Source organism: Microcaecilia unicolor, chromosome 4 (assembly GCF_901765095.1).
Source record: "Microcaecilia unicolor chromosome 4, aMicUni1.1, whole genome shotgun sequence".
Lineage (NCBI taxonomy): Eukaryota > Metazoa > Chordata > Amphibia > Gymnophiona > Siphonopidae > Microcaecilia > Microcaecilia unicolor.
Genome location: NC_044034.1, coordinates 867,327 through 880,109, shown reverse-complemented (window position 1 = coordinate 880,109; position 12,783 = coordinate 867,327). Strand labels below are relative to the sequence as shown.

The 12,783-nt window shown below is 42.3% G+C and overlaps 1 protein-coding gene across 1 annotated transcript in view; it reads left to right on the top strand.

The window, feature by feature from the left end:
* Positions 1–12,440, top strand: part of TRIM3 (tripartite motif containing 3) — a 155,123-nt gene extending 142,683 nt beyond the window's left edge. Inside the window, exon 12 of the mRNA XM_030199765.1 lies at positions 11,446–12,440. Coding sequence (XP_030055625.1) covers positions 11,446–11,598 — 153 coding nt within the window. The 3' untranslated portion in view covers positions 11,599–12,440. The remainder of the gene's footprint in view (positions 1–11,445) is intronic.
* The last annotated feature ends 343 nt before the right edge of the window (positions 12,441–12,783 follow it).

The window sequence follows — 12,783 nt, the reverse complement described above, 5'->3', positions numbered from 1 at the left end:
GAATATAGGAATCTTGGAGATGAATGAAGGTGTGTTTTTCTGTTTGGGAATAGATGAGCAAGGATGGGAGGGATCAGTTTGTGGGGTATAGGTCAATTGAAGGTCTAGGGAGGAGCTCCATGTTCTGCATGGAGTACAAGGAATAGAGTGGGTGATCATCATTATTAGAACTTAGACGTTCAGATGCCCTATTTGGTGAAGATAAAAAGTCATTTATCCAAATGACTTTACATTTGGTCAGGTTTAGTTTTAGATGGTGTTTTCTCCAACCACAGTGCTACTCCCTGAAAGATTTAACTACTTCAGGTCTACATTTGTTATGAGTTGAATGTCTTTGCAAAAAAAGTGTGCTGTGATTCCAAATGTTTGAGTTAGAAGCACCTGTGATCTTAGAAATAAAACAGCAATGGAGATAATACAGAGCCTTGTGCAGCTCTGCCTGATAGATCCTGGTGGTCAGATTCTTCTTGATTATGTGATATGTAAAGGGATGTATCAAGACAAGAAAGAACAAAACCATTGAAAAACTGTACTCTTAAGTCTTGAGAATCTGAAGGTGGACAAAGCTATGGGTCCGGATCGGATACATCCCAGGATACTGAAGGAGCTCAGGGAGGTCCTGGCTGGACTTCTTAAAGATTTATTTAAAAGATCTTTAGAGAAGGGAGAGGTTCCGCGGGATTGGAGAGAAGCGGATATGGTCCCTCTTCACATAAGTGGAGACGGGGAAGAAGTGGGAAACTACAGACTGGTAAGTCTCAAGTCGGTGGTAGGAAAAATAATGGAGTTGCCGCTGAAAGAAAGGATAGTTAACGTTCTAGAAGCCAACAGGTTACAGGACCTGAGGCAACATGACTTTACCAAAGAAAAATCTAGCCAAATGAATCTTATTGACTTCTTTGACTGGGTGACCAAAGAATTGGATGAAGGATGTGCGCTAGATGTAATCTACTTGGATTTCAGCAAAGCCTTTGATACGGTCACCCACAGAAGACTCGTGTATAAGCTGAAAGGGTTGAACTTAGGACTGAAAGTGGTGAACTGGATAGGAAACTGGTTGACCCACAGGTGGCAGAGGGTGGTGGTAAATGGAATCCGCTCGGAGGAAAGGCAGGTGAGCAGTGGAGTTCCTCAGGGGTCGGTGCAGGGGCCTTTTATGTTTAATATATTTGTGGGAGATATTGCTGAAGGGTTGGAAGGAAAGGTTTGCCTTTTTGCAGGTGACACAAAAATAGCCAATAGAATGGATACCCTGTAGGGAGTAGAAACACTGAGAAGGGATCTCCAAATGTTAGAAGAATGGTAGAGGGTCTGGCAGTTAAAATTTAATATACTGAAATAACACTGGGGTATCACTACGTCCTGGTTTCAGAGTATATCCCTATATGTCACATAGAAACCGTTGTACATTTCTCACTTATCTCTATTTTTTTATTTTTTATAATGCTGTGAGCCCCACCCCAAACATATCATGTTTGAATAATATTAGAAGTGCTCAGTGAAATACATATTACTCAGGCAAGTGTACTGGAATGGTAATGTCTTATTTAGACATCATTGCACTTCTGCCCTCCCTTACCACGTATATCTTAAAGTACATTTAAATATGCATCGTTCTTATTAGGTGAACACTTAGCTGCAAGCAGGTGCAATCCATTGTTATCACAAAAGTGGTGATAGGGAAGAAGCTGGAAACTACAGGCCGGTAAGCCTCACTTCAATTATTGGAAAAGTAATGGAAGCGATGCTGAAGGAAAGGATAGTGAATTTCTTGGAAGCAAATAAGTTGCAAGATCCACGACAACATGGTTTTACCAAAGGGAAATCGTGCCAAACGAATCTCATTGAATTCTTTGACTGGGTGACCGGAGAATTAAATCAAGGACGTGCTATGGATGTAATCTACTTAGATTTCAGTAAAGCTTTTGACACGGTTCCCCACAGGAGGCTCTTGAATAAACTAGACGGGCTGAAGATAGGACCCAAAGTGGTGAACTGGATTAGGAACTGGTTGACAGGCAGACGCCAGATGGTGGTGGTAAATGGAGTTCGCTCGGAGGAGAGAAAAGTGAGTAGTGGAGTGCCTCAGGGATCGGTGCTGGGGCCGATTCTATTCAATATATTTGTGAGTGATATTACCGAAGGGTTAGAAGGTAAAGTTTGCCTTTTTGCGGATGACACCAAGATTTGCAACAGAGTGGACACTCCGGAGGGAGTGGAAAGCATGAAAAAAGATCTGCGGAAGCTAGAAGAATGGTCTAACGTTTGGCAATTAAAATTCAATCACAAAAACTCAGGAAGAACAAATCCACAAACCAAGTTAAACTTTAAACTCACTATATTAAACTTGGGTTCAAAATAATTTATCTTTTTTTATTTTTATGTATGCACTTTAAAAAAAATACTATAAAGTGTTTAAAATTATTTTAAATGTGCTCAGACCATACCGTGGAGTGAGGAAGGGTTCCAGAGGCGATCCTACCCGGGGGATTTATGATGCCTGTAAATTGGTTTAAAAGATTAGTATTTTTCCCTTTCTGATGAAGACTTTTGAAACTCGGCCAGAGTTAAAGGGAGCAGTTATTTTGATGGCAAGATTGGAATGGATGATTGATATGTGATTTTAATGAAGCACAAGCACGAGCACTATATACCCCAAGGGAAGTGAAATAATTATGTGAATATGGGTGTATATCGCATTGTGGGTTGGTTTTTGTAAGATATGTGGGGGAAGTGAGATCAGGGTGTCATGAATTAACATTTACCTCCTTTAGGTTCAAACAAATGTTGAATGGTATGTTTTATTATCCATGTATTAGATGGTAATAAGGAAAGCACCATAATTTATGGGTGGAGGTTTGAGCTCAAGTCTAGCAATATTTAATGTGAATAGTTTATGACCTATACATATGTATTATAAATATACGCATACACCGGTGATTAAGATCTACTTGGGCTCAGCTGTATGTACATACACAAATATTAGGAGGTGGAACATCATATGTGCAATGATGGTTCCATTGTGACACCACCACATATTCCTCTTGGGGATATAATGGGTGTAAACGGTATGGTCTGAGCACATTTAAAATAATTTAAAACACTTTATAGTATTTTTTTAAAGTGCATACATAAAAATAAAAAAAGATAAATTATTTTGAACCCAAGTTTAATATAATTAAAATTCAATGCGAAGAAATGCAAAGTGATGCACTTAGGGAGTAGAAATCCACGGGAGACGTATGTGTTAGGCGGGGAGAGTCTGATAGGTACGGACGGGGAGAGGGATCTTGGGGTGATAGTATCTGAGGATCTGAAGGCGACGAAACAGTGTGACAAGGCGGTGGCCATAGCTAGAAGATTGCTAGGCTGTATAGAGAGAGGTGTGACCAGCAGAAGAAAAGAGGTTTTAATACCCCTGTATAAGACGTTGGTGAGGCCCCATCTGGAGTATTGTGTTCAGTTTTGGAGGCCGTATCTTGTGAAGGATGTTAAAAAAATGGAAGCGGTGCAAAGAAAAGCTACGAGAATGGTATGGGATTTGCGTTACAAGACGTATGAGGAGAGACTTGATGACCTGAATATGTATACCCTGGAGGAAAGGAGAAACAGGGGTGATATGATACAGACGTTCAAATATTTGAAAGGTATGAGTCCGCAAACGAACCTTTTCCAGAGATGGGAAGGCGGTAGAACGAGAGGGCATGAAATGAGATTGAAGGGGGGAAGACTCAAGAAAAATGTCAGGAAGTATTTTTTCACGAAGAGAGTGGTGAATGCTTGGAATGGCCTCCCGTGGGAGGTGGTGGAAAGGAAAACGGTAACGGAATTCAAACATGCGTGGGATAAATATAAAGGAATCTTGCTCAGAAGGAAGGGATCCCCAGAAGCTTAGCCGGTGGTGGGAGGCAGGGCTGGTGGTTGGGAGGTGGGGATAGTGCTGGGCAGACTTATACGGTCTGTGCCAGAGCTGGTGGTGTGAGGCGGGGCTGGTGGTTGGGAGGCGGGGATAGTGCTGGGCAGACTTATACGGTCTGTGCCCTGAAAAAGACAGGTACAAATCAAGGTAAGGTATACACAAAAAATGGCACATGTGAGTTTATCTTGTTGGGCAGACTGGGTGGACCATGCAGGTCTTTTTCTGCCGTCATCTACTACGTTACTATGTTTGCTCAACCCTCTTCTGGAGACACACCTTCAGGCTTATTTTCGAAAGAGAAGGACGCCCATCTTTCGACACAAATCGAAAGATGGGCGTCCTCACAGGGTCACCCAAATCGTAGCAGGGATGATTAAAGTTCATGGGAGCGTGACTGAGGCGTAGCAAAGGCGGGACTTGGGCGTGCCTAACTCATGGGCATCCTCGACCCATAATGAAAAAAAAGGGCATCCATGACGACCATTTGGACGACTTTACCTGGCGCTGTTTTTCTTATGACCAAGGCACAAAAAGGTGCCCGAACTGACCAGATGACTACCGGAGAGAATCGGGGATCACCTCCCCTTACTCCCCCAGTGGTCAGTAACCCCCTCCCACCCTCAAAAAACAACTTTAAAAATATTTTGTGCTAGCCTCAAATGTCATACTCAGGTCCATCGCAGCAGTTTGCATGTCCCTGGATCAGTTTTAGTTAGTGCAGTGCACTTCAGGCAGGCGGACCAAGGCCCACCCCCCCCCCCCTACGTGTTACACTTGTGGTGATAAATGTGAGCCCTCCAAAGCCCACCACAAACCCATGGTACCCACATCTAGGTGACCCCCTTCACCCCTAAGGGCTATGCTAGTGGTGTACAGTTGTGGGTATTGGGTTTTGGGGGGCTCCGTACACACGGTAAGGGAGCTATGTACCTGTGGGCAATTTCTGAAGTCCACTGCAGTGCCCCCTAGGGTGCACGGTTGGTGTCCTGGTATGTCAGGGAGACCAGTGCACTACGAATGCTGGCTCCTCCCACGACCAAAGGGCTTGCATTTGGTCATTTCTGAGATGGGCGTCCTTAGTTTCCATTATCGCCAAAAATCAGAAATGACCAAGTCTAGGGACAACCTAAATGTCAAGATTTGGGCATTCCCGACCGTATTATCGAAACAAAAGATGGATGCCCATCTTGCTTCGATAATACATGTTTCCCCGCCCCTTCGCCGGGACGTTTTGCGAGGACATCCTCAGCAAAACTTGGGCGTCCCTTTCGATTATGCCCCTCCTTGCCAGTCAGGTTTTCAAGATCACCGTAGTGAATATGCATGGGATAGGTTTGCATTTAATTGATCTCTACAACATGCAAATTTGTCTCATTCACATTCATTATGGCAATCCTGAAAATCTGACTGGCTAAGTGTGCCTCCAGGAGAGAGTGGAGAAGCACTGATCTATGGTACTGTTTTTCAAAAGTGACTATTTTCAAAAGTCAAACAACTGCTTTTTTCTAATGTATCTTGAGAGCGCCTGTTTCCATGGGAAGTTTATACACAAAACGGCCTGCTCAAACGTCATTAACCAGAGTTTTGTCATCAGTGGAACCGTAGAAGGATACAACAATGAAACAAGACTTGTTTGAAAGTGTTAGTAACTTTTTGAATGACAGAAGTATAAGGTAATCATTCAACCCTTTGTATAAAAAGTTTACCCAACCCTGTATTAAGATGTTTCATCGTATTATAACAACAGCGTTAACATTGTATCTGTTATTTGAATGTTCTTTTTTTTTATTTTATATTTATTGATTTTAAATTCTTTTAACAAGAGTACACTTGTCAACTGAAATACAGCAAGGTAATATTAAGATACAAGAAAAGTAAAATGACGATGAGTACAAGAGAAAAAAATCAAAGAATATTAGTTCACTTTTAAACCACAATTATTCCGCTTTCTTAGACCACAGTCTGAGTGAGGGCGTTAATGAATTAGAGAAGATTACAAAGAAAAATAATTATAACTTAATTAAGGCTACGTGCAATCCTCCAACACAATTTAAACAGGCGTTATTTTAGTTGTTTTAAGTCTAGAAAGGATTTCAGTTGATCAGGAGAAAAAAAACATATTTCATCTGACCTAACCAAACAATACATTTACAAGGGTAGGTGAGAAAAAAGGATCCCCCCACTTCCACCGTCCTCGGTTTCATAGCCAAGAAGGCTTTCCTCTTCTGCTGGGTCAACTTTGTTGCATCAGGGTATATCCATATTTTCCCACCTCCAAAATGAGAATTAGTGTTCTTAAAGTAAAGTCTCAAGACAGAATTAAGATTCTGTTCAAAAATAAAGGAAACTTAAGAGTGTAGCCTTCTCTGTTACATTTTCCAAAGACCCAGTATGGCAGATGTATTATTCACATCAAAGTTCACATTTTCTGCGCCCCTTATTTCTCCTTCTTCCCCCCTGGGGCTACTAGGTAGGTAGAAAATCTTATTTATTGGAGGTATAGCTTCCTGTGGTATCTTTAAATTTTCTATTAAATATCCTCTGAATAGTTCCAGTGGACCTAGTCCCAGGGAGCTTGGGAAAATTCAGAAGGCGCAAATTCGAACGTCTGTTGAAATTCTCTATCTTCTCAATTTTTCTATGAATATCCAAATTATCCTTAGCTACAGTAGCTTTAAATTCTTGAAACTGTTCACAACATTTTTTGCAGCTATGTAACTCGCATGGCTAATTCCTCTTTAACTGAGTCCACTGTATTTTTTTAAATCTTCAAATTTAGTATAAAGAGCATTTACTTCACCTGAAGATTTCTGCAGGGTTGAGTCCATTTTGATTAACATCAACCAAATCCTTTCTAGATTAACCTCCAGAATTTTCTCTGAAGCTCCAAGAGATTCTTGGGCCTCAGACCTCAGCGACTTCTGTAGCAACGCTAGTCCCCCACTGGGTTCCACCTCCGTCACACTTCCAGTGGCATTCCGGGTTCCCTCTAGTGAAGCTGCTAACGCTGGGCATGGGTAATCAGCGATGTCGAAGGAGGGGAGAGGGATGTCTCATCTCCCCTTAAGGGCTCCTCTTCTCCAGAGTCCCTTACTATGGGATCTGCTCCCCTCAATACCTGGGAGGTCCCAGGGAAGAAGCGCTCCAAACTTGGCTGGATCGGGGACTAAGTTGAGGAAGGCGGCGGCACTAACCTCATCGCCCCTTTCCGTTTGGTATGAGGCATAATTTTAAGAGGTAAAAGATTCTTTAATTCCAGCCGAGTAGCAGCGTCTCACAAACCGTCTGTTCACACCGCCATCTTGACACGTCCCAACAAGCTATTTGAATGTTCTAATACATGCCTATTGAGGTGTTTCATTTGTACTGCGCTGGCGCCACGAGTACCATATCTTTGTTATATTAATGTTCTTCCATGCTGCCTACTATGAAACATAGAAATGTAGAAAAATGTAGGTAGATAAAAACCATATGGCCTATCTGGTCTGTCCATCCATGCCATCTACTCTCCGTATCCCTCCCTTAGAGATCCTATGTACTTGTCCCAAGCTCTCTTGAATTCAGATACTGTTTTTGTCTCCACCAATTCCACCAGGAATCCATTCCACGAATTCACCACCCTTTCCATGAAGAAGTATTTCCTCAGGTTACTTCTGACTCTATCCCCTTTTACCTTCATCCTATGCCCCTCGTTCCAGAACTTCTTTCAGTTAAATGAGACTCTCCTCTTGTGCATGCATTCCATGTAGGTATTTAAATGTCTGTATCATATCTCCCCCTCTTCCGCCTTTCTTCCAAAGTATTCATGTTGAGATTTTTAAGTCTATCCCCATACACTTTATGATGAAGACCACTGACCATTTTAGTAGCTACCACACTCCTCTGCTCTGTGAACTGAAACTGCCTATGCTATATTTTGCTATATGACCCTCTGGGTGGTATAACAAGTTTTAATAAATTATAAACTAAATTTATTTATTTAGTTTTTGCTCACACCTTTTTCAGTAGTAGCTCAAGGTGAGTTAGATTTAGGTACACTGGGTAGTTCTCTGTACCTGGAGGGCTCACAGTCTAATTTTGTACCTGAGGCAATGGAGGGTTAAGTGACTTGCCCAAGATCACAAGGAACAGCAGTGGGATTTGAACCAGGCACCTCTGGAACCCTTGTTCACTTGTTCAGAACCCTTATTTTATCATCCTCACTTTAATATTCCCTTATCTCTTGTTTGTCCTGTTTGTCTGTCCTAATTAGATTGTAAGCTCTGTCGAGCAGGGACTGTCTCTTCATGTTCAAGTGTACAGCGCTGCGTACGTCTAGTAGCGTTATAGAAATGATAAGTAGTAGTAGTAGCTGCCTTCTGGACCGACTCCATCCTGTTCATATCTTTTGGAAGATGCAGTCTCCAGAATTGTACACAATATTCAAAATGAGGTCTCACTTAGAGTCTTACACAGGGGCATCATCACCTTCTTTTTCTTACCAGCCAATCCTCTACCTATGCACCCAAGCATACTTCTGTCCTTCGCCTTTGACTTTTCTACCTCTTTGGCCACCTTAAGATCATCACATACGATCACACCCAAGTCCCACTCATCTGTCATGCATAAAAGTTCTTTACCCCCTAAAGTGTACTGTTCCCTCTATTTGCAGCCCAAAATGCATGACCCTGCATTTTTTAACATTAAATCTTAGATGCCAAATTCCAGACCATTCTTTTAGCTTCACTAAGACCTTCATCATGTTTTCCACACTATCAGGGGTGTCTACCTTATTGGAGAATCTGGTATTATCCACAAAGAAGCAAACCTTACCAGACAGTCCTTCAGCAATATCGCTTACAAAAATGTTTAAAAGAACCAAACCTTGCAGCACACCATTGGTAACATCCTTTTCCTCAGACTGAGTTCCATTTACCCATACTATCTGTCACCTTCCACTCAACCAGCTCCCAACCCAGTCAGTCACTTTAGGTCCCATACTGAGGACACTCAGTTTATTACTCTTCTATGCGGAACCGTGTCCAGTGTTTTGCTGAAATCTAAATACACCACATCTAGCACTCTCCCTCAATCCAACTCTGTTTTAAAAGCACTCTCCCTCGATCCAACTCTTTTAAAAGCATTTCCATTAATTTATTATTTATTTATTTGGATTTTGCTCACACCTTTTTCAGTAGTAGCTCAAGGTGAGTTACATTCAAGTTCACTGGAAATTTTTCTATCCCTGGAGGGCGCACAATCTAAGTTTGCACCTGAGGCAATGGAGAGTTAAGTGACTTGCCCAAGGTCACAAGGAGCAGCAATGGGATTTGAACCAGCCACCTCTGGATGTCAAGACTGGTGCTCTAACCACTAGGCCACTCCTCCAGTCCAGAAGGGGATGGGACTTAATATACCACCTTTCTGTGGTTACAATCAAAAGCAGTTTTACATATTATATACAGGTAATTATTTTGTACCTGGGGCAATGGAGGGTTAAGTGACTTGCCCAGAGTCACAAGGAGCTTCAGTGGGAATTGAACCCGGTTTTCCAGGATCAAAGTCCACTGCACTAACCACTAGGCTACTCCTCCACTTTATTTACCACAGAAATCAGACCTACAAGCCTGTAGTTCCCAACCTCATCCTTCCACTTTTGTGGAGAGGGACCACATCTGCTCTTCTCCAGTCCTCTGAGACCACTCCCAATTCTAGAGAAGCATTGAAAAGGTCAGCCAGCAGACCCGCTAGAACTTCCCTGAGTTCCTTCAGTACCCTCGGATGTATCATACACTGTCCTCATTTGGGTTCCAGGGCTCTGTCCTCTCCTGGTTCTCCCCCTATCTCTCCCACCGCACCTTCAAAGTTCACTCTCATGGATCTTCCTCCACCCCCATCCCCTTATCTGTTGGTGTTCCCCAGGGATCTGTCCTTGGACCCCTTCTCTTCTCAATCTACACATCTTCCCTGGGCTTCCTGATCTCATCTCATGGTTTCCAGTATCATCTCTATGCTGATGACACCCAACTGTATCTCTCCACACCAGACATCACCGCGGAGACCCGGGCAAAGGTATCGGCCTGCTTATCCGACATTGCTGCCTGGATGTCCAACCGCCACCTGAAACTGAACATGTCCAAGACCGAGCTTATCGTCTTTCCACCAAAACCCACTTCTCCTCTTCCTCCACTTTCTATCTCAGTTGATAACACCCTCATCCTCCCCGTCTCATCTGCCCGCAACCTCGGCGTCATCTTTGACTCCTCACTCTCCTTCTCTGCGCATATCCAGCAGATAGCCAAGACCTGTCGCTTCTTCCTCTTTCAAAACAGAATCAGGAAAAGAAGTAATCTCCCAAAATCAATAATAAATATCCACTATCAAAACAGAGTAGGGAGATTATTATATATGGCGTCACAAAACAGCACTATTCTTCAGTCTTAACATTTATAAAGATAAAGTGCTTTAACATCAGCAAAATTCGCCCTTTCCTCTCTGAACACACCACCCGAACTCTCGTCCACGCTCTCATTACCTCTCGCCTGGACTACTGCAACTTACTCCTCACCGGCCTCCCACTTAGCCATCTATCCCCCCTTCAATCTGTTCAGAACTCTGCTGCACGTCTCATATTCCGCCAGAACCGATATACTCATATCACCCCTCTCCTCAGGTCACTTCACTGGCTTCCGATCAGATACCGCATTCAATTCAAGCTTCTCTTTCACTCAGTCTGCTGCCCCTCACTATCTTTCTACCCTCATCTCCCCTTACGTTCCCGCCCGTAACCTCCGTTCACAGGATAAATCCCTCCTCTCAGTACCCTTCTCCACCACCGCCAACTCCAGGCTCCGCTCATTCTGCCTCGCCTCACCCTATGCTTGGAACAACCTTCCTGAGCCCTTACGCCAAGCTCCCTCCCTGCCCGTCTTCAAGTCTTTGCTTAAAGCCCACCTCTTCAATGCTGCGTTCGGCACCTAACCCTTACCTTTCAATGAATCCAGACTGCCCCCAATTTGATTGCCCCTATCGGACCGACCGTTCACTTGTCTATTAGATTGTAAGCTCTTTGAGCAGGGACTGTCTCTCTTTGTTAAATTGTACAGCGCTGCGTAACCCTAGTAGCGCTCTAGAAATGTTTAGTAGTAGTAGTAGTATTCACGTTTATATTTGTTATATTATTGTTTTACAGTGCTGTTCATGTTTATATTTTTGTACTGTTTCATGTTACTCCTATTACTTGGGTTCAGTTTGCCATCTCCAAGTTTGTCTCATTGTGATTGTATTCATTCATTTATTTGGTTATTTTACCATTGTTATGCTGTTAACAAAATTGTAAGTTATATCCAGTTCTTCCTGCTGTACACCACCTTGGATGAATCTCTTCATAAAGTGGTTTATAAATCCCAATCAATTAATCAAGCAATCAATCAATCAATAAATGATGGTTGTGGAAATGTGTTTCCAGGGTGGACTGTGAAAATATTTGAATATGGCTTTCTGACGTTATGATAGCTGTTAAATAAATTCTTTTCCCTCTCTTTCAGGTGTTTGATAGCTCAGGTTCCTTTCTGTCCTATATTAACACAATGGCAGACCCTCTCTATGGACCTCAAGGCCTTGCTCTGACTTCAGATGGACATGTGATTGTCGCTGATTCGGGAAATCACTGCTTTAAGGTATACCGCTACCTCCAGTAACTGAGGAAACTGGGGGTTCACCTTTGGGTCTCCAATTTTATCCTTGAGCCATAATAGAGGAACCGTGAATATATCCCCATATAAAACCAGTGCAGACTTCTTTCAGAAAACAGCGAGAGAAGTGTGGCACAGAACTAAAGAACTAGCCACAGAAAGGCAACAGAGTTCAGTGGCAAGGGGATATGTGACAGCAATTTTCCTCAGACTGACCTTTCATTCTCCCTAACCTTGGACAGTGGGATGATAGGAGACATTGACTAAGTTGCAAGATGATCATTGCTTGAAAGTCAGAAGCCAGGACGAGAAAGAGAATGGATCAAACAAGCTGTGCTTTCTTTCCCTATGAGGAGGCTCGGAGCTCTTGTCCAATAAACCAGTATTGATTCTTTCCCAGGACTGGATAGCTAAACCACAGCCAATTAAACATTACCAAAATATTCACCATCATGGGTACTACATGGGGAAAAGACAAAATACAGCCATATAACGAAGTCTTTCTTTTTTTTTCTCTCTCTTAAATTTAAATGTATTGTTACTATGTTTATCAGACTGAGCCATATATGGTACACCTTGCAAGATGTGAAGAGCAGGAGCCATGTTGACCAATGTACTTCACTGTCGCATGCTAAACAGTGTACTCAGCAGGTTGTGAAAGACAGGTGGGGGTGAGGAGGGAGTCGACTGGTACAAACTTGCAATGCCTTGGCCTTTATTAATCCCTCTACCCCCCAGGATAGTTGAGCTCTGTTTGAACCCTTGCACCCCAGGGATGGAAATCAGAGCAACAATGCAAAAACAGAAGAAACAAGTCTTTGCACAAAACATAAACAAAATACAAAACAGCGAAGATGACTAAAAAAATAAAAATCGTAAAGACGATGCTTTGGGTACATAATCAGGTAAAAAAACAAATTTTAATAGTTGATAAACAAGGTAAAATTATAAAAAAAACTACAATTCCAGAGATAAAAAGTATAATGTGGTGGTCCACAATATACTTTTTATCTCTGGAATTGTAGTTTTTTATCATTTTACCTTGTTTATCAACTATTAAAATTTGTTTTTTTACCTGATTATGTACCCGAAGCATCGTCTTTACGATTTTTATTTTTTTAGTCATCTTCGCTGTTTTGTTTTTTGTTTATGGAAATCAGAGCTGTGTATAGCTCATCTTATTTACAATAA